The sequence below is a fragment of the Cyanistes caeruleus genome, chromosome 2, assembly GCF_971803275.1.
Source record: "Cyanistes caeruleus chromosome 2, bCyaCae1.hap1.1, whole genome shotgun sequence".
Lineage (NCBI taxonomy): Eukaryota > Metazoa > Chordata > Aves > Passeriformes > Paridae > Cyanistes > Cyanistes caeruleus.
The window spans coordinates 96,330,413-96,352,052 of NC_141702.1; the positions used below are offsets into that span (position 1 = coordinate 96,330,413).

The 21,640-nt window shown below is 40.7% G+C and overlaps 1 protein-coding gene across 7 annotated transcripts in view; it reads right to left on the minus strand.

The window, feature by feature from the left end:
* Positions 1-12,408: 12,408 nt before the first annotated feature.
* EML4 (EMAP like 4) overlaps positions 12,409-21,640 on the minus strand; it is a 145,810-nt gene continuing 136,578 nt past the window's right edge. For all 7 annotated transcript variants that reach the window (XM_086878464.1, XM_086878461.1, XM_023922773.2 and 4 more), the window contains 4 exons: positions 20,327-20,414; positions 18,979-19,077; positions 14,505-14,635; positions 12,409-14,037 (listed from right to left, as the gene is read on the minus strand). In XM_086878464.1, coding sequence (XP_086734590.1) covers positions 13,573-14,037; positions 14,505-14,635; positions 18,979-19,077; positions 20,327-20,414 — 783 coding nt within the window. In that variant the 3' untranslated portion in view covers positions 12,409-13,572. The remainder of the gene's footprint in view (positions 14,038-14,504; positions 14,636-18,978; positions 19,078-20,326; positions 20,415-21,640) is intronic.

Here is a 21,640-nt window from a genome sequence, read left to right on the forward strand (position 1 = left end):
AAACACCACTGTCACTGTTGGCCTTTTGTAGCCTGTTATAATTTACAAATATGGACCATGGCAAAAAAAGTTTTCAAATGCTTCTGGTTTACAGGACGAACAAGATTTCATGGCTTCTTAGCAAATATTTCTAAATATGAAAAATGCAACCTTGCAGAACACGATCTGATGAGGGTTTTTGATTTGTTTGTTTGTTTTTTGTTAAAAGCAGTTGAGTTTAAGAGGAATGAAACTCAACAGCGTAGCAATTGCTGTGCAACTACTGTAGGAACAAAATGAACTGCTTTCCTTATGTGGTAACCAGAAGCCATCTGCTCTGACCCAAAAGCCTCAAAAGATGAGAGAGGTGCCACTGTGCTGAGACAAAGCCCATTTTTAACCTGTGGAAGAACTTGGTGCAAGCCCAGCAGCACATTAGCAGGGTGTGGGGCTGCCTTGATGCCAGTGGCCTCGGGAAGACTTGCTTATAAGCACAATTTGAAGCTTCAGGCTGGTCCCACTGCACACTTTTCCATCACACAAAACACAGGACAGGTGGCTACAACCAGCAAAATCACACTTCCACAGCCTTTCATTCTTCAGTCTGTGTGACAGAGCTCCTACCCCATGGGTAAATGAAAGTGCCCTATGTTTTACATCTTAAAAATCAGGAGTCCCCTTATTCAAAACTTAAAACAATGATTAAGACAAAAAATGAACTAGGGCTGATTCTAACTATTAAAAAACATATTATATATATATATATATATAAATATATATGGCAAGGATGCACTCCCCCCAGCTTTTCAGGATTACCCCAACATCCCATAGCTGTTACTAACCTCAGCAGTTGATAATCTCCAGAAATGAACCCTCCACAGCTGGTTCAGCTCTCTGGTCCTGCAAACCTTGCTTGAGGCAGAGGGAGGATTAACTCCATCCTCGTTAGAGCAAAAAGCTCCCTTTCCTCTTACAGGGTTCCCAGACAGAGGCAAAGTTAAGTGCTGCTGTTCCCACCTTCCCTGTTTTACTGAGAATGAACCCACTGCAGCCCAAGTGCAACAGGTGCCACGTGCTCTTCCACCGTGTAAGAGTCTGTCCCACGTGCTGGTGTGCCACACAGAAATGCGTGCATCCTTGCAAGTACCCAAAGATTGCCACAAAACCTATTTTTATGTGTTTTAAAATATATAAAATAACATTTAGCTATGTACACATATCCATATATATATATATGTCTGCCAGGGCAGCCCAGCTGTTTTACAGCAGTGAGATGCCCTCGTGCCACACACAGGGAAGCACACATGGGTGAAGCCCTCTGGGGAAGGTTCCTCACTGCGGGGAGCTCCCCCTGGGGAGCAGCACTCTGGCAGCTCCAGCCTCCATCGGAGGTGCCCCCACCTCAGGTGTCCCTGAGGTGACATTTGCGGGTCTGAGCTGTGACTCCAGCTCAACACAAGCTCAGCTGCCTAGCCAGGGCTCTGCTTTAAGAAACCACTCCCCATGAGGAATCTTCTGTTCTAACCAAGAACTTTTAAAACCAATCCAGTAGTCAGCAAAGGGTCCCATATTGCAAAACTGCACAGACAAAACAAAGGGACTGAGCCCAAATTCCCTGCCTGATACCCGCCAGTGGAATCCTCCTCCTTGGGATATTACATTTGAACTGCTCCAAGCGAAACGCAATGCTCAGCTGTAAAATATTTTCTTTTTGGCAGCTCACAATCTTGTTCCAAAGGCACATGTGAAATACATTCCTGGGTAATCTTGGAGTGAAGTGGGCCAGATGGTAGCAGTCAGATGTGACCCAATTCTTCTTAAGCTCTCATATTTTCATAAATGTGTGCTTAAAACCCTCGTGCTTCTCTCCCACAACATATATGTATTTCAGACCTTTTTTTGAGGCAGCTGCAGGCACATACAGAGCTGTCACCTTCTGGCAGCCTGTGCCTTGGGGGTGAAGGGGCTGTGCACATCTGTAATGGAACAAACCATCCCATCGCAGTTTTTATCCCATTTCCCATGGATCAAGGGGATATCAGGCAGCCTCCTGGTTTAAGGAGGGTGAGGGAGCGGAAATACTTTCTTCAGACTTTACTGAAAGGAAACAGATAAAAGAGGAACGGGGGTGGAAACAGATTCCATTTGTTATATCAGCTGGAGGGGAGGGAATGGCTGTCAAAATGGCCAGGGGAACAGCTGGACAGCATTTTAGTTTAAGGCCTAGGCTTGTTTTTCTCTTTCAGAGAAATCTTTCAGATTTTAAAATGCCTGATTTTTGTCCAATTAAACATGCACGCAGATCCTCCCCTCCTTCCGGAGGGTTTCCTTTTGGTTCTTGTTCTATTTTTGCTTATCTAGCAGAGGCATCTGAGTCATATCCCTGGTGTCTAAATGTTTCAACATTGACTGCAGTGTGGCAGAGCTCAGGGTGAGCCCACGTGGCTCTCATGAAAATCCATTGCCACAGGAGGATCACCTCTGAGGGCAGGACAAGGAAAAGCCCCCACCAGCCCAGACGGCAGCTGTCAAACAGGGCTAGGATGGTCCTGGCCCTGCTCACTCTGTGTCCTCACTCACCTAACAGCAGTTTTAGGATGGCAGGTCCTACATTTCATCCCATATGGTGGAGAATCAGTCTGAGCAGCTGAATTTAACTTCCAAGGCAGAGCTCATCCTCCCTGGTGGTGGCTGGGAGCTGCTGCTGGCTGTGGAAGGGCTGACACTGCACACACAGAAGCCAAATTTGGCAGCGAGAAGTACGACCTGAGAATCCCACACCTGCACCTCACCAGTGTAATGGGTTTGCATTGTCTCCAAGGAAGAGGTAACTGGAGTTGTTTAGCCTGGAGAAAAGAAAGCTCAGTGAAAACTTTATCACTCTCCATAATCACTCTCTACTGCCCAAAAGGAGGTTGTACTGAGGTGGGGTTTGGACTCTTCTCCCAGGCAACCAGGACAGGAAGAGAAGGCCTTGAGTTGTGCCAGGGAAGGTTTAGACTGGGTATTAGGAAAAATTCCTTCACTGAAAGAACTATCAGGCATTGGAACAGATTGCCCAGGGAAGTGGTGGAGTCACCATCCCTAGAAGTATTTAAAAGATGTGTAGATGAGGCACTCGGGGACATGGTTTAATGGGGGACTTGCAGTGCTGGGTTAATGGTTGGACTCAATGATCTTAGAGGTCTCCAACCTAAATGATTCCATATAATACATTGCTGAAGGTATTTTTTGAAATGTCTCTTGTCCTTTGCAGTTTCTTGGCAAAGCTTGTTGCAATGCAGAGATTGAGCTGGAGAGACGGGTTTGCTCAGAATGTGGCAACAAAACATTGTCAGTGCTAGCAGGATACCCATGGCACCCCTCCCCAGAAAATGAGCAGCAGTAAACCTGAGACACCAGCTACATCAAAATACAACTTGCTAATTTAAAAAAATCCAACAACAAAAACCCAAGTCATCACCAGCACTGCCAAAACCCCATCTCTAAATGTTCTTGAGAGGTAAAATCCTCTTTCCACACACTCACTGTTTATGCTAGTGAAAAAGAGAAAGAAACACCTTTTTGGCCACTGCCCAAAGTAGAGGTCCTGAAAACTGATACCATTCACCACAGGGTCAAAGTTTTGGCAGAGAGATTATATAATCAGTTTTTACCTGCAGCAAGTTAAAATACCAGATGTTCTGCAAGTGAATGAGAAATGAAAAATAGAAAAAATACATGCAGAACATGATATATTTTTGGAAAGTATTTCCTAAGTTAAAATGTAACTGTGCAGCACTGCTTAGTTTCAGTGTTAGTACAAGCCTACAGAGCCAGCTTAAGTAATCACAGGTGCAACAAAGGTACTGTAAATTAATCCAAGTATTTCACCAAGAATGGGGAAAATCTAATTAGAAAAAAATCTGAAATGTCTTTGTATAAATTTCTGCAAAGTTGTAGCATTTTCCAAGCTATCCACTAGCTCCAACATGAGGAAGAAAATAGTCTTATTGCATATCCTCCTGCCATTGGTGGGTACAGGTGCTTTCCAGGTCTTAGTTGGGAGGTGCGAGCATCTTTCCACCCAGGGAGATTTTCACCTTCTGGTAGGACAGACAGCAACACAGCCAGTCATCAACCCAGCTCCAATTTGTACTGAGCTGGTGGTCAGAGATGAATTAGGGACACTATAACACATCTGGAAAAGCAGGACTGGCCACAGGTACAGTACAGAATGTCTGGGATCTCATGGGTGAAGGTAACCTGCATAGCCTGTATCACAGATGGGATGTTCAGGGGAACACTGGATGAACAAGCTCAAAAGCTTAAATATCTGTTTCCTTTAAGGGCAGTCTTCAAATTAAACATTAGTAGTTTCTGTATGTTAAGGGAAGTGCTATTGCTGAACCACAGGATACCTGAGGGGGGAAAGATATTTGAAACCTCCTGGAATAAAAAAGGAAAATAATGAAATCCAAGCCTCCCACAGGGTGCAGGGAAGGGTGAGGGTAGAATTTCTGATGAACAGGGGGCTTGTATCCACAGACTGACCCCACGAGCTTTTTTCTAATAGAATATATTCCTGGATGGATGTAAGGAAAGTCCTTTATGATGTCTTGTAACAGGTTTTGACAAAAAATTGCGCAAAATTCTTCCTATTGCCTCTTCTCTACTAGAAAAGCCCCTTTTGAAAGGTCAGATTCTTGTAGTTTAGAGAATGAGAATCATAAACCCATCTGGCCTACAATGTACTGGAGACCACACTCCTTTGCCAAGAGAAAGTAGGATGGGCAATCCATGCAAATCCCTCTCCTTTTACCTCTTTCTCCATTCTTTCAGTTTTCAAATTGTTTAAGAAACACAAAATTATTTCCTAGACCATATTCACTGTTGAACCAACCCAACTCTCTATGTCACTGTTTAGAAGCCACTTGTCTGTTATCACTTAGAAAAGCAGTGTTGTAATTCCCTCTTTCCTTGTGTCAGTCCTATTTCCTTCTCCTAATCAACTCTTGGAATCACCTTTCTGCTTCAAACTTAGGTTTGTATCCGTGAGGTTTTTTTTAATGCTAAATTAGAATTTGTCTGGTGTGAAATTTCCATGTTCATGATAAGAAGGGGAGGCTCTTCTTCCAAATGGATGTCAACAAAAAGCTGCAAGTTTCCATGCAGCATTACAGGTCAGGGGGTAAGAGCTGTAATTATGTTAATTTTATGTATCTTTGTACATACGTACATGGGCAGTGTTTGGTGCATGTAAATCAAAGAGAAACAAGATCAGCATTACCCCTGTTAAAGCAAGTACTAAAGGCAAAGTCTAATCACCAGTATCACAGCAGAAATGGTGTGCCTGTACCACACTGGGCTTTTAGGTGGCATCACTATTTTGATGGGCTTTTTTTCACAACCATATCCAGTAACTGTGGAGTCTCACTCCTGCAACAGTGCATCAAACCATCACCAGTAGCTGGACTGATTCTGGATCACAGGACAAAAGAGTGGTGTGTTTTACTGCTGTTTAAATGGGGCTCTGCCCTGAAAATCACTCTGAACTGAAGCTCCTTGAGAACTACCAGGAACAAACCTCATGAAGGGCCTTTGAAAATGTGAAGGATAAAGAGGGTAAAACAAACAAATCAGCACAAGGGTGACAAAAGGGTGGCATGTTGGGCTGATCAAACTGTGCTTATTCCTTTGCACACATGATATTCATTCCCCCTCTTCCACGCACATTCCATTCAATTTTACATATTTTACAGTGACGTGGCACATCAGATGTGCAGCAAGACCATGTGCACAGAGTACAGCACCCCCAGGCCAAGCTTTTTGCACACACAACCCCGTACAGATGCATCCAGCCTGAAACTCATAGGCCAATTCCCATGATTTCCAGCGAGACAAGTTTTCAATTCAGCAAAAAGCTGGACTGTCAGCCGAGCCATTTATGGCAGCTCTCCCCATCTGCAGCCCTTCCCCCTGTGCACAAACCCTCTTGCTGCTCTTTGCTGCAGAGTTATGATCAGTTCCCACAGGCTGATTGTGGGGAGAAAGTGCTTGCAGCAGGAGATATTATAATTGGCAATAATTCAGGACCCAAAAATGGGACACAGGCCATAGTTCCCCTTGGTCTTTCCTTACAGCACAGCTAAGCCAGAATTTCTATCACGCTATCTATGACATTAAAATCCCTGATGTTGGTCAGGCTCCAAACTGATGGGGGGAATTTAAGAATAAACTTTCCAGTCAAACCTGCGTCAGTCTTTGTGTCAACGTGTTTCTTCACTCATTTCCAGTCAAACAGATTTAAATCCATGGAAGAATGAAGGGGAAAAAAAAATAAAAAATCAAAGCAGTAAATGAGAAGGCTGCATACCAAATCCTCTCCCTTCCCTTTCTGAGAAATTTATGGACTGCAATAGCCTGCAAGCCTATTGCATGTGGCTAAGCTGCAAATACTCCAGGAGAAAGCCATCCAAGGAAGTGAAACTGCTGCAGGAACACCACCTGGTTGGCAATGACGATGAACCATTTGACAAGGCTCACCAAAACACCATGACCTTGCCAGCATTCCATGGAGAGGTGGGTGGAAGAGTCTGCACAGCCACATCCTGCCACTCCTGAAGTGGTACAGAGGAGCCCACGGACACAGCCAGCCCTTGGAGCCTCCGTAAGGATACACAGCAACCCATGGACACACGGCCACGGGCACCTGGAGCCTCCAAGTGCAGCATCAGCACAGAGAAACATCACCTGGACAGCTGAAGCCTCTGTCAAACGTTTCCAAAGACACAAGTCCAAGGCAAGTTGAAGCCATTCCCCTCTTTGCTGTTAGGGAGAATGACTCTAATTTAATTGCTGGAAAGAACCTGGAAGGTCCTCCTGTTCTTAAGAGAGAAAAAACATTCTGAAACATTATGTATAATTGAATGAAAATCTATCAGAGCAAGAGGTCTACTCTGAGAAAGATGTTTCAGAGGTACAACCCTAGGAAGGCCACTGAGAGGGCAGTTTGGAAGATGGTTATTCAAGCTGTTTCTGTGTTTTTGTTTTTGTCTTTTTCCCTAGAGAATTACTGAGTCTAGTACAAAATACTCCAACATAAGTACGGCTTCTATGAACACCCCCACAAAATACAATGTAAGCAGATCCATATGGTCCTGGCAAAGGGTGGAATGGACATCTGTCCTGAAAAATCCCTCATAGGTATGCTTTTTTGAAAGTATAAAATGCTCCACATCTGTTTTCTTCCCAGCTGGCAGAAAACCCATGGAACTGCAGGTCTCCTGATTTGTGAATCAATCTACAAATGCATTACAACTTCTGACATAAGAAACCCAGCTTAACACGCTCAATTGACATTTCATTTTCCCTTTGCCAAACTTGGGGTAAATGGGATCCTTTCAGAAGCCCTGTTTATACAACAGTCATTTCACATTAGGCAGTCATGAAAATCTCCATTTAGCATTAGCAGTGGAGGCCACCTGTGCCTGGACAAGATGTTGACTCTCCCTCTGCTCTCAGTTCTGTGTTGTCTAGTTCTTCAAGTGAAAATTCTAATCAACACAATTCTGAAAACAGGGTTTTCTACAGAAATTCTGCCCAGGGTAGAGTCTGTAGCAGCAGAGAAAAGAGAGTGCCCACCCATAGAGGGGTGCTGCTCATACCCACCTCTAGACCAGAGGAAATGTAGCAGGAGCAGATTCGCTGTACAGTGGGCTGCTCTGTGCACACACACTTCATAGCTCTATTCGCTTCATCTGCTTTTGCTGTTAGATAGAAAACTTTCTGCCTGCTCTGCTAAAGCCAAAAGGTTTGGTTATAATTTTGTTTGTTTCTGGGGGTTTTTGGTTTGTTTCCCAAGCTATGAGGCGAACCCCAGGCTCCCCTGATGTAGCAATAACACCAGGTTTGTTCCTTTTACTTAGGAAATACATAGTTTTTTTAAGTTCCCAGTTCCATTGTCAGTGTCCCCCCAACAGCAGAGACACTCATTGCCAGAGTACAAAATTCTAGGGATTTTTATACTTACGTCCTAAGTAGCATTTGAAGCTGTAGCCATTGTCTGATGCATACAGCTTATGACTTTCCTCTTCTGTGATTTTCCTGTATGCAGCTATAGGTGCATAGCAGGGTGTGAATAGACTTAAGAAGGGAAAAAATTATTGCCAGTGGAAGGGCTGATCACTGATAGAGCTGTGGAGGGGGAGAAACAAAGGGGACACACACACACATGGATGGTAAGTGGATTGACAAGAGTGCATTTAAAGGAAGCTGAGAGAATTCTAAAGCAGCATTAAAAGCAAATGTCACTGCTTGCTTGCAGCCTGGGAGGGCAGCGACGAAGGCAGAGTGAGGAGCCTTGTGTTGTGTGATGGGATTGAGAGCAAGGACAACTGGCAACACAAGCAATGCACAACAGAAACATGGCACTGCTGGAACATCCATGGAGGGGAACAGAGCGGACCAAGAGCTCTCTGAAGCACATGGCTCACAAAAGCAGGTTCTAGAAATAGTAACCTAAAGGCACTTATCAAAAAATAAAATAGGGACAAGGTAACTGACTGTGATTTGGACAGCCTCCAAGAACTTAGAGAAAGTTGGTTTTTTCACAAGGAATCGACAAGTGTGGTGGTTACTTGAGAGCAAAAATAATGTGACCCGTGCAGAGCTACACAGCAGAGGCTGCTGAAAAGGCACAGCCCTGCTGGAGATCACCTGGCTGGTGGGAGCTGGGAAATGTCCAGAGGTCACCTTCTGAAAAGGGTACTGGGCTGTAAAAGAAGGACATACATAACCCTTAAAGAAGTAAGCTGTTTGTAGATTTTGGTTCCTTAGAAGAATTTTTTGGAAGAAAGCTGTTTTCTAGAATAATTTGTTAAAAGCAAAACCCACCCAAAATCCCCATAAACTTCCTTTCCTCAAAACCACCTCTTAACTAACCAGTACATCCAACAGAAGAGCAAGTTTTTATAGGCTTTTGCACGTTGGAAACAACTAGAAGGAAATTTGCGGTGTGTGATGGGGAGCCTGCTCTGGTAAAACCAGTTCCACCACTGCCCCTCCTCTCCCAATCCTCTTGCCTTACAATTCTGTTGGGAAGGCTTTTTATTCCATGCTCCTAAACCTTCTTTATTAACAGTGAAGTCATCCACATCTCTCTTTCAAACCACAAAAAAAAAAAAGAAAAAAAAAAAAAAAAGCCTAGAGCAGCCATATCCATTTGATGCTTGCATATGTGTATGTGCACACAAAGCCACCCCATGCATGTTAAATACATTAAAATGTGTACCCTGGCCTGGGCTCTAAAGGGTATAATCCTACTGTAAACTGTAAGCAGTTTTTCATTCTCAGTTGATTAAAGTATTAGTACATAAAACATCTGTCAGAAATAAAGATTAGGCAATGGGCTTGGACTTGTTCACGAGGAAAGCAAACATGCAGCACTAATATCACTCAAGTAAAATCCACCTCATGTAGTAGTAACCCTTCCACTGCCAGGAGCCCACATTTTATTAGCATGAGGTTGTGGAAATGAGGATTTTTTTGGTTTGTTGGTTTGGCCAAGCCTAAATTTCACCTGGACATTCTACTTACTTCATCCTGATTCAACTGAAATACCGCAATGAAGTGAAGGAAATATAAGGGGGTACAACACATCTTATGTGGTGAAACATAAAGTAGAAAATACAGCATATTGTTCAGTGGAGACTAATCAAATAACAATCAAAGTATAATTTTTGCTCATTTTTGTAGGCAAAATCACAATCATTGCTTTCTAGGGATGATTAAGAAAAGTAAGAAGCTAGACTTTGACATGCCATCATATGCAAAAACTAGTACCTGTTATTTCTATACAAATAATATAATGAGTATTCCAGCATGATCAAACCAAAAAACCTCATCATTCATCAATGCCCATTCCCATCCCCATCTCTTTCCTCATCTATCCTGAAACTTCCATGGGAAAATAAACCCCACACGGATACATATCACATGATGAGTTATGATGGTCATATTCACAAAACCCAGTATCACTTTATCTAATTCACCCATGTGGATGCAGACTGCAAGAATCCATGAGCATGGCACTCCATAATAAAATTTCCAGTGTTTTACTACAAAATTATACAAACATTTTAATATGGACTTTAAGTTTTCCATCATGTAAAAGGGTATGCAGTTATAGTTTTATGCCTTCAGTAGTGTTTCCACCCTAAACTTCATCTCCATAGAACAAATACCATCATGCAACTTCTCATAACAGCAGCTGCTGTTGTCTCAGGTGATGAGTGGCCACTTGGAAACCCTGCCCCACCTGCATCAGCAACAAGGACTCAGAGACCAGCTTACCTACTCTACAGAAAGACTCTTGCCTTACTGAGAATCCCAGAAGAAGAGCTGGCAAAAGCCTTGAGCTGGAGAGAAAAGGAGCAGAGTGTAGGAAAGCACAGCACTGCACAGCTGCAGGTGTGCTGGGAACAGCACAGCATGACCTTGGGACATCTGCTTGTTGCTCATGGTAGAACATTCTCCTGGTGTCAACATTCTCCTGACAATCTGGTGGAAGAGTCCAGGTTTCCAGTCCAACTCAGGGTGTCAGTGATGGTTTTTGTTAGCTTTTCCTTTAAGTGAGGATGAACATGAGGTATTTGTCTATCTTGCAGGTTTCTTCCTTCTCACCCATTTTGTGAAGGACAGAAACCAGATGCAAGAAATGCAAATGATTCAAAGCCTTTGAAAAGATGTATATTCCTCTCACAAGGAATATATTCAGCATATTGTGACCTTCTGCACCTGCAGCTGGGCAGAGACTATGAGGAATAGGGAAACATTATGGTATTTAATACATTATAGCCAAAATAAGCTTGTACTTCTCTCATGACTTCCAGAAGAAAGCTTCTGGGTAGAGCTCTGCAAGGCAGACTGCGTTTTGCAGCAGGACAAAAACCTGTTTGTAACACTCTGCCACTCATCAGTTAGCTACAGAAGGATAATGCCAGCTGTTCATGAAAAATGGAAAAGGGAAATGTCATAGAACTTTTGAGACATAAACAAGAGCAATATTTAGATCTGACAATGAAATTCATAAAGCTGAGTTAATTTACTTTTAGACAGCCTGGGAGTTTATCAAAAAGCACATGTTGAGAAAGTTCTTTCAAAATCACAGACCCAGGCATTACAACTGTAACGAGAGTGCCCACTTTATGTACAGAAGGAACAAGAACAGATATGGAGACACAGCAATATTTTATTTTGATTATTTTATTTTTTTTTAATCTTCAAAGTTTTCTGCCTCAAGACAGGAATGCATGATAGAAATGGCTCAAACATCTTCACATGAAACACTCTTAATCATAATTCATTCACAATTATTTTTCTAAAACATCTACAGTTACATAATCCCATTTCCATCCATTATCACAGATTTAATTATTCGTTAAACAGTAGTTGCCAGCAATTGAAAGCTGTAAGGCTTTTTGCATATTAGTAGAGTCTTCTGAACTACACAAGAATATCACAACTCTAACTCTCACTTACATGGCAACCCCGGGTGACAGATGTTCCAAAGAGAAATGTGTTGCTTATGTGGAGTTAAATGACCGAGAGCTCTCTGTGCCTCGTTAGCTCTACTATCCTTTCTCCTTTACTAAGATAATTTTCTAAACCTACAGCATATTCCTCATTTGTAACCGAGAACTTTGATGAGCTGATGAACTTTATCTTCCACTGCTGCTATTTGGCAAATTTGCAAGTCAGGCATACTAGAGCTCTCCAGTAAAACTGTATGTACAGAGCACAGTTTAAACAGATGGGTTGCTTGGAATCCATATCTCCCTCCATCTGAAGGGAACTACTTTGAGGTTCTCTGGAACTGTTGTAAACAAGAGGATATTTTTTCTATATATATATATGTGTGTATATATATATTTATATATTTTATATATAAATGTTCTAAATGTCCTTTGGGAGTCCATTTGTTTTTATCTTTCCAAATGATGACTAAATACCTGATCTGTAGCATTTCTCCTGAGAAGATACTAGTAAGGGAATGACAGTTTTGATGCACTTTGGAATGGCACAATCACGTAAACGTTTGCACAATTAAGACTTATGAACTCATCCAAAGTTTCTAAACATGATATTCTAACTAAGAACTAAAATACCAGCACAATGCAGCAGGTTAAAAAAGAAAATTCTATGTAATCAAAATATAAACAAGTACATAGGAAATGGATATCTGCCAGTAAATCTATATCTTTTTTAAAGTAGGAAATGTATGCACTTAAGAAAAAAAATGTAGCTATCTGACAAACTTTGTAAAAAAAGTACTTTCCAAATGCATAACAAATGCCAAGATATCCCGTAACTGGCCAGGTATAGCCACATGAGAGCTGCATGGCTTAGAGCAACCCAGGGAGGGGTGGAGTGGAAATAAAATCACAAAAACACTAGATCAGCAAGTCTAGGGAAAACAAAAAAAAAAAGAAAGTCACATCATCATCATCTAAATTACTGTATGCTTATATCACAACTGCTAAAGGAGCCAGGGGAAAAAACAGAAAGTAGAGATTGCAGTTTAATGATTTTTAGGAATTACCTCTAAAAATTCAGAAGAAAAAAATATCAACTTACTAATTCTAAGCACCAATTTAATAATTTAAGTTAACTGTATTTATATTTTTCATACTAGGGATGGAGCAAGTTCTGCTTGAAGGCTTAAAGTTTAACTCTGGAGCCCATCTGACTTCTGTGTTCTTGTCATGCTTCCTCTGCTGTTCACATCTAAGTCACTATAAAAGATTCTCTCAAGTTTCCAACTCTCTAGGCAAGCAACTCGTTGAAGAGACGAGAATTATGTCCTATAGTTTAAGTTAACTTTCAGGTCATGAAAAGTGAAACACACCAGTATTTGGTTATTCTGCTAGTTAAGAGTCTGTGAAAATGGAACAGCCAACGCCGTTCCTTGACAGGATTTGCCTTAGAACTAGCAGCACCCAGGGCAGACCAACTCTGAACACATCCAGACTCCATGAGGAATTAGTAGTGTTAGAAAATTGCATATGTGTTAGATCAAGAAGGCATCGCCATACATGTGGCATTGTTACATTATTTTTCCTCTATTTTTCTCAAGAAAAAACAAAGGAAAACAGCCCTACAAAGAGCTTTTTGGTTGTTTTTTTCATTCTGCTTGTCTTTGCACCTGGAAAAAGCAGCACAGTGCCTCCCAGCTGGAACAGCTCAGTGCTTCCCATCAGCTCAGTTCTTCTAGAAAGCACTTTCACATAGTTAAGGTGGTCTACTTCACCTAATTCTCAAAGCTAACCTTTTTTCCAGTATGTATTTCATGCCACTTCCTGACAGCAATTTCAGAACTGAAATGGATCTATGGTAATGTCCACTACTAACTGCGACCAGATCTTGCTACAGACCATCAAGCCAGGCCCTTGGGATGGTTCCACACATTGAACTGAAGCTCAGACTAAAAATCTCACTGAAACTCAAAATCTGGAGTGGTCATGAATCTCAGCTACTCTTTCCTATTTGAACCCTCACCCTTGTAATGAAAGCACGCACACCAAGGGAAAATAACACCCGCCTGAGCTGGGAGCATTAAGACACCGGTGAGTTATCCTGCTGCTCTTCCGTGACCGTGGACTCGCTGTGCTCCTCGCTCAGCTCGTTGGAGGGCTCCTCGTAGCTCGGCTCGGCAGGATCCAGGCTGCTTCCCTCGCTCTGCTCCTCACTGTGCTCCTCGCTGGCCTCCGCAGACTGCTCCAAGTTGCTCTCCAAGGAAGCTGGAGAGCTGCCAGTTACACTTTCATTTTGGTTCATTTCGTTAAAAGGCTGTGGGAGATGTGCAGGAGACTGCACAGCGTTTTCACTGGCAGGGATGGGCACTTTGGTGGCACCGATATCCAGGACAATGTCATTTGGTGGCAGAGTGACTTTCTCCACAAGTTTCCACTGAATAATGCTCATGTCTTTCCCTCCAGTTGAAATCAAGTGACCGTCGCTATGAGTGAAGCTGACGTTTGTCACATGACTACTGTGAGCACTGTATTTGTGACTTGGGGCCTATTGAAAACAAGCAGAAAGATAAATCACATGTTGACTAGAAGAGTACATGATACCGAAATTTAAAACTACTAACATTTTTGCTTAGCCCTTCATGAGAGCTCTTAGTTCACAAGAGTAAAGAATTATATTTATATTAGATTTTTCACTGCAATATTTCCTTTCTTCTTTGCAACTTGAACAGATTTAGATTTTATAGAAAAAGTAATGGACCTAACACTAATGCCAGCAAACACAAAGCATCAAGCCTCATCTCCAGAATTTAAGGGTAATTATTGACACTTTTCTTTTATATTATTTTATATTTATATTGTTTTAAAACTTTCTGTTTTATTTGTGAAATTAATGTGCATTCTTGGATATAAAAGAAGTATTTGCCTGCCAGGTTCCAAAACAGCTATGCTGGAAGCAAGGAAAGCTTTCAGGCAATGTAAACAAGCACATGGACTAGACCGGTCTAGCCTTACCTTTGGCTTGGAACAGGGATACTGAAAGAGATGGACCTTACAAAAATCATCAGCCACTGCTATCACCTTTCGGTTATGGGATCTGACAAGGGCATTTATGTCTGTCCCATCTGATCCTTCAGGCCAAACTCCTAGGAAAGAATGTGGAAGATAATCAGCAATGGTAGTTTTGGAAACAAATGAACAAGCAATTTATGAACAAAAATAAGATCTATAAAGCTGTGGGAAAAGGCAAGATGAACAAAACGTAAGACAGAAACTCAGCCGGAAAAAGAAATGTGCATTGCATTAAATGTCATTAATATTTTGCTAGCCTAATGCTGCTCCCCCTACCATGTTCTCCCAAATCCTCAGTTTCAGCTCAGGCTTAACATTCTTTTCCTGTTCAAAACCTCAGTCTTGTTTAAACTTTAGCTTTAGATTAAGTTTGCTGCTAAAACTTGTAACGCTTAATACTGTCATTCATGAACAGATATTTTAAAAGCAACAGCGATGCTGAAGCACAGGGCAAACCCAGGTACCATACACTGTGGTCCTACTGGTTTCTTCTCTGGTATATTTGACTTCTTGTATTTTAGATCTTAGTATGAGAAGACAACTGATTGATGATACCCTGCACAGAAACCCAGCCTGTGCAAGTTTCATAGATGTAAGTGCTGTCAAGTGCTGAAGTACAATTCAGTATGGTTTTAAGTCAAAAGAGTGACACAGATATGTCTAAGACAGAAGAATAACAACATTTCCTAGATGAAAAACCCTATCAAATTTGGGATGAGGGAGACTCAAAACAAAATACTTTTAACAAAACATAAAGACATTAGAGATTCCTATAATAAAACAGACAATTCAGATCTGCAAGGAAAGCTGAACGAAAGGTAACAAAGGGATTATAATATAGTAGTATATGGCAAAGGTACCTTGTTCTTTAGATCAGAGTTAGGTTTCTGATTAGGTCTAGGAGTTAGGAGGAAACTTCCCCTCTCAAATTTCACCCCCACCTTTAAAAACTGTGTGTCCAATTGACCAAGAGGACTGTTGATTATCAGATTTGAAAATATCTTCTTCCTCCCTTACAGTTTCTGACTTCAGTAAAATAAAAAACATGTGCTGTCTACTGTTTTATACAGCACAAAAATCCAACTCAGAATTGCCTTGCCTTCTTGTTTTTAAGCAAAATGACAAAGAGTGTTTAACTTTAAATCTGTTTTTCCCCATTCTTCAGTGGGTGGAGTAAGAACTTTATTTTCTTTGAAGAATAACAAAGGCAGCTTGTTAAACTTGTTACAATGCCAATAAGTTACATTGTAGGTAATTTACTAAATAAAGACATGAAGTGCTAAGGAAAGTATTCAGAAATATTTTAGTGTTCTCACATCAATGAAATCAAAGTGAAAAATACATACTATTTAAGAATTTTCAAGTAGTTCAACATGAATGAATTTTACCTTTCCTCATTCATTCTATATATGAAATACTGTCATCATGAGGGTGTAATAAATGCCTGAAGTTTCAGCTACCACCTTAGGCAGCCTTTGACAAAGAACTATGCCATTTCCTCTTCTTTTTAATTTCCTCTTCTTTTTAATTTAAGATTAAAAGGACTAATAGTCAAGACTGAAGCTTCTATGAAGCATCTTTTATGTTCGCAAAGTCCTTTAGCAGCTCCAAAGGTAAGGCAACAATTTATCATAAAACAGCAGGATTTGATTTCAGAGCATCAGGCAAACATGAAAAATGCAAGACATTAATATGACTGAGTCTTGAATTCTTAAGATAACTGCAAAAATTCATAATAACTGTGAAAATAACAAACCCTCCAAAATAATAGGACTTTATTATAAGGCATGACAGCAGCACATCAGTTTTAATAAATTCTGCTAGACAGCAGTAAGCCTCTCAAAAGAATCTGTTCAGACAAAACTGTGGGAAATGTGCAGCAAACCCAAGAGTTTGCAAGTGTTCAGGGTGCAGAGTGATGATACTGCTGAGCCAATAGTAAGAGCAGCTGCCAAAAGGAACGATGCTATTCTCATCCAAACCACACATTTCCATCCTTTTCCTTCTGCTGACAACAGTGTGATGCCTGATCCTATGGCACACTACCCACAGAGCTGAATTGTAAAATATATACCCCCAAAAGCCCAAATCCCACAAACTTAACCCTGTCTCCTGAAGATCAGTGAGCAGCCCCTGGCTTTCTTGGATCCCTGAGCCAGCTGACCCTTGGGTCAAAGCCAGGTTAGCAAATATCTGATGGGCTGGCTTAGCTGCACTGTCTGATTCAATGGGAAAATACTTGCCTTTGTTTGAGGTCAAACCATAATTTTAAGATTCTGCAAAGGGTGTCAGACTAGCAGACAGTATAAAATTAGGGCATGATGAATCTTGGCTAGGAAATTTAAATATATTCTATTCTGCCCTGGAATACCATCACATTATCTGCTTTACCTATTTCATTCCCGGGTCCTCTGGCACACTGAAGATTTTAAGAGCAGTTGAAACTAATTAAACTGAATTCAGAGTGGTTGAAGTTTGTATAAAAGAATTTTCCAAAAGAAAATGCAGACAAGATCAGGAGACTTATTCACTTCCAAAAGCAATAAGTAAAATGGTTATGGGAGCTGCTCATGCCCAGCCTGGCCCCAGCCACCAGTAACAGCTTCTATCTAACAGCTGTTAAAAAGACAAAGCCAGTGATCTAGATGTGAAACCAAACTCTTTCTGCACTCCCACATCTCACCTCCTTAGGTCAGGAGTAAAGGACACTTCTGGGAAAGCCCTGGGATTCAGGGAGCTGCTGTCCCTATTCTGTCTACTCTAACACTAAATGTAGTGGAAAAAGTTCAGCAGTAAGTCTGCTACCTCCACGTTTCTGGTAGATTCAAGTACTCTGCAAAAAACTATAAAATGTTTCAGCTCCGAGCCTATTCCAGAAGGAATACACAGTCCTTACAAAGTTTTTTATTTGCTCCTGGGAAAAGACATCATATTAGCATCAGTTTTGCTTTTCACTTTCTGTGGCATCTCCTGAATCTTCTGATACTCCATTTTAAAAAAGGCTTTTCTACCATACTATTATTTCAGTCACAGTAGCTAAGTCAGTGAGGAAATGACTGCTGTGGTCCAATTCCTTGTTAGCCTAGGCTTACATGAACAGAGCATCTGGGAGTTCATGGGAGATGCTTCTACTTCACCCAGACAGATTGAATAAAAACACCTACAAACACATAGCCTGCTTCACAGTTCTCAGGCTAATAGAAGCAAGTATTTTCATTGAATTAGCAATAAGCAACAGTATTCAGCTCAAGAAAGAGCATACTCATGTTTATTTCTACTACCTATCAAGCTCCAAAAAAAATCAAAAATATTTATTCTTATAAACTTCCTTCTCTGATCCCTTAATTTATCCTATTCTGTCTCAGATCTTTGGTATCCAAAAAGGAAATGATGCCTGGTTATTAAGCACCAAATGCCCTCCACCCAACCAATGTGCCACACTATTGTGTCAGTGGAAGCCCTCACACCAATCCTTTGAGGCTACTTGCTCGTCAAGCACATGACAGCCCTTAAATATGCATGGGAAGTGTCAGAAGCTAGAGAAAGGACTCACACTTCACTGATTTTCTTCTATCCTGCATGTAAACTGGTATTCAAAGTTGACCTCCTAGTAGCTGTGAAGAGATTTGTAGATGTAATCCTCACCTCTAAGGAATTAGCTGATTTACTTGCTTTTGGTATTTCTACCAACATGAAGAACAGAAGCAGGTGCCTGATCTCAGTGGTGGAGGAGAGATGTTCAGCACCCTGCTCACACAACTTCACTGTGAGGCTGAAACTTACTTTTATAACCCTCACAAAGGGGCTTCTCATTAATGGTCAACAGAGCTGCCTACAGCAAAACCAATTTGAACTGTTTTGTCACAGTGTAAAATGGTATTATTAAAAGCAGATCTGTCAGCTTTTTTAAACTGTTTTTGTATATTGTAAAAAAACCCTACTAGTTAAAAATCTGCTTACTCTTTAAAGTTTTTTTTATTCTTTACAAACAGAGTATATTACTTATATTTGACTACCAGTATCAAAGTGCTATCATTTTAATTTATGAACTATAACCTACACTTGTAACACTCTTGTTCCTGTCCCAAAACAAGGTAAACAAAGGCAAATGCGTATGTGCCATATGAGCACTTTAAAATATAAGCCTTTTGCTTCAGTGCCTCCATAACTGGTAGCCTAAAATGACAGTGGAAGAGTCAACCCACAAACTTCAATAACTAAATAGAAATCAATTGTACATTGTCTATAGAACACTTTAACAAAGTGCACTTTAACACAGAGCTCAGCCACTATGGTCTGTGATATCAGCACCATCCCTTGACAACCATAAACAGTGTACTTTTAACGACAAATTGAAGCAAACAAAAACACAAAAGCACAGTGTTAGTAGCTTAAAAGCAAGTTAAACAGCACTTACCAAACACCTGGAAGCCTAGCACACAAGTGTATGTTGTCCAATCTATATCCTTACAGTCAGAACGATTCCTGATTAGCTTACAGCCACTTGGAATGTCCCCTGTAAAAAAAAGTGAATGATGAGTTATGCAATGCAAAATTATATTTCCATAGGTGCTCTTTGAAGAGATGATAATGAAGTAAATAAATGCATCTTAAATCCAATCTGGAATTAAATTGTAGAGGCAAAGACAGTCCAGCACCTGCATGAAATTCCAGATACTTAAAGTTTTAACCTGGTTTTTATCAGTCATATTTACTTCTTATTTCCCTCTTCTGATGGCATAACCTCAAAAACACTTCCCTGCAACTTGAGTACTCTGCTACTAACTCTACAAAATGCTTTAATGGAGTCTGTAATATAATAATTTCTTCTTCCTACCAGCTCCAATGATGAATTAAAATTCACTAAATCATTCAAAAAGCTGTGCTTTTAAAACAGTGAGCATCTACTGCCAGAGAAGCCTTAGACTGCTTTACAACTTTTAACTAGAAAAGGAAAGATTGTATTGCAACACACAGGCCACTAATAATGGGTCGTTCCTATTTTCCCTTTATATGAAATTATAAGCACCAATACTTCCTTTTGAAAGACTGCACTATCTAGATTTGAAAATTAAGTTGTGACAGGCAGAAAAAATATGTTAAGGTGATAGACATTTAAACTGTTTGCTATTTTTTCCTGTAAAGAATAAAAATTACAATCCTCTTGGATCCAGTTAAAGCCACAGGAAGACACAAATAAAAAAAAAATTAAACTGACTGATATGCACTACTGATGTTGAGCTTCTGGCATAACCACTATGTGTTATATTTGTGTTTTCACATATTAAAAAAAGACAAACACAAAAACATTATTACGACTAACTCATTAAAGTAACATTTACTGCTTTTCTTCGTTTTTACCACACCAGCCAAGATAAAGTTTCAAACAAGAAACCCCAGGAGAGAACTGTGGCACAGGCCCCCTGATTTTATTCCCCCAAAATAACTGGTATTGTTGACACTAATTAGACAACTATATATATTATTTTCAATCTACAGAACTTTTGGCCAACATCAAGCTGTAGAGCCACTTGTTCTGTAAATTCTATGCTGTTAAACTGATTTATGACCTTGTAAAGAAGTAAGCTATATTTGGCATTGCCATTAGGTAATACAGAGCTCTGAATAACATCAAGATATCAGGTTACACAAGTTCAAATCAGTCCCTTTGTCAGTAAGCATTTTGTACAGTCAAGCACACTTTTCTAAATACTCTGATAGCTAATACATATTTCTGTTTCCAGTGTATTTAATTTCATACTTACAGTATAGTATTTCATAGTCTCCTGAGTTTGACATTATATACTTGTTGTCCGGGGACCAGTCAAGGTGTGTAATATAGCTGGAATGTCCCTGAAGAAGAATGCAGTAACACCAGCATGAAACACTTGATTTTAATTAAAAGTGAAGCAGAAGTTGACCCACAGATGGGAGAGCTAACAGCAAAAAAAAATCACCTTCCCACCTGCCCCAGGTCTGCAGCAATTCACTTGTGCTCCTTTAAAGGCTCCTTACTCTCAGTGCCGCACTTGCTAACAGCTAAACAAACACAGGCTGGGCATCATGCCTCTCCCACCCTCCCTTGAAAAGCCAGGCCTACTTGGACCCCAGAATTATTTACTCCTAGAAGGCATGATGCCAAAATATGGATGAACCCAAATTTATACTGGATTTAAGAACACACACATTGCTACTAATTGTGAAAAGTGAGTAACTTGCACAGGATTAGTTTTAGATCCTAACAAAAAACTGACAGATAAAAATTTTTTATTTCTCTATCAATTTAAAATAACTTCCATTAAAAACACACTCATGCAAATAACCCTTGCTCATCCTAACAACTTAGGATATCTTGGTTAACAACTGCCAAGCAGAAGTACAAGATCATTGACTGGTAATACAAGAATATGCTTCTAAGCTTGTTGAAAGTCTCTGCTGTGCTTTTTGCACTGCACCATGTTTGCACCAGCTTTGAAAGGTGTCTGCCCTACAGGTGCTGGGTCATCTCTATTAAGAATCAAAACCCTTTGGTCTAGTTGTTTAGTTATCACCATCAAGAGCACACTGAGGGTTAAACACCTGGCTTTGGTTTTGAGGAAGAAGACAAATGCAGCTGGACAGAGTATTTTTTCTGTGCACAAACTTCTTTTGAGGGAAGTAAGAGTAATAATAAAGCTACAGAAAGCTCCAGAGAAGCCACAAATTTATATAAGGTAGCAAATTAATAAAAGTGACATTCATGTCACTCTTCCTCTTCCACCCTTCCATTTTATCTTATTGTTCCTTTTCCCCTTGTAAGACCATCTATTTTCTCCCTTTCATAGTCATTCTGCCAGGTAACAAACTGCCACATTCTTGACTGGCAGATGTTAATCCATGTCTCTCTCTCAGTGGCCATGATGAACAGGGTGTCCCTAAGTCCCCCACAGGGTCTCTTGGCACAGCCTTCAGCAGCCACGCCAGGGCGATGCAGAAGCTCTGCACTGGCTGCTGTGCCACCCACCATGCCAGTTTCTTCCACAGAGAGCTCTAAGAGATGCTGATTCCTTCCAGAACTACATGTAGAAATATACCCATGT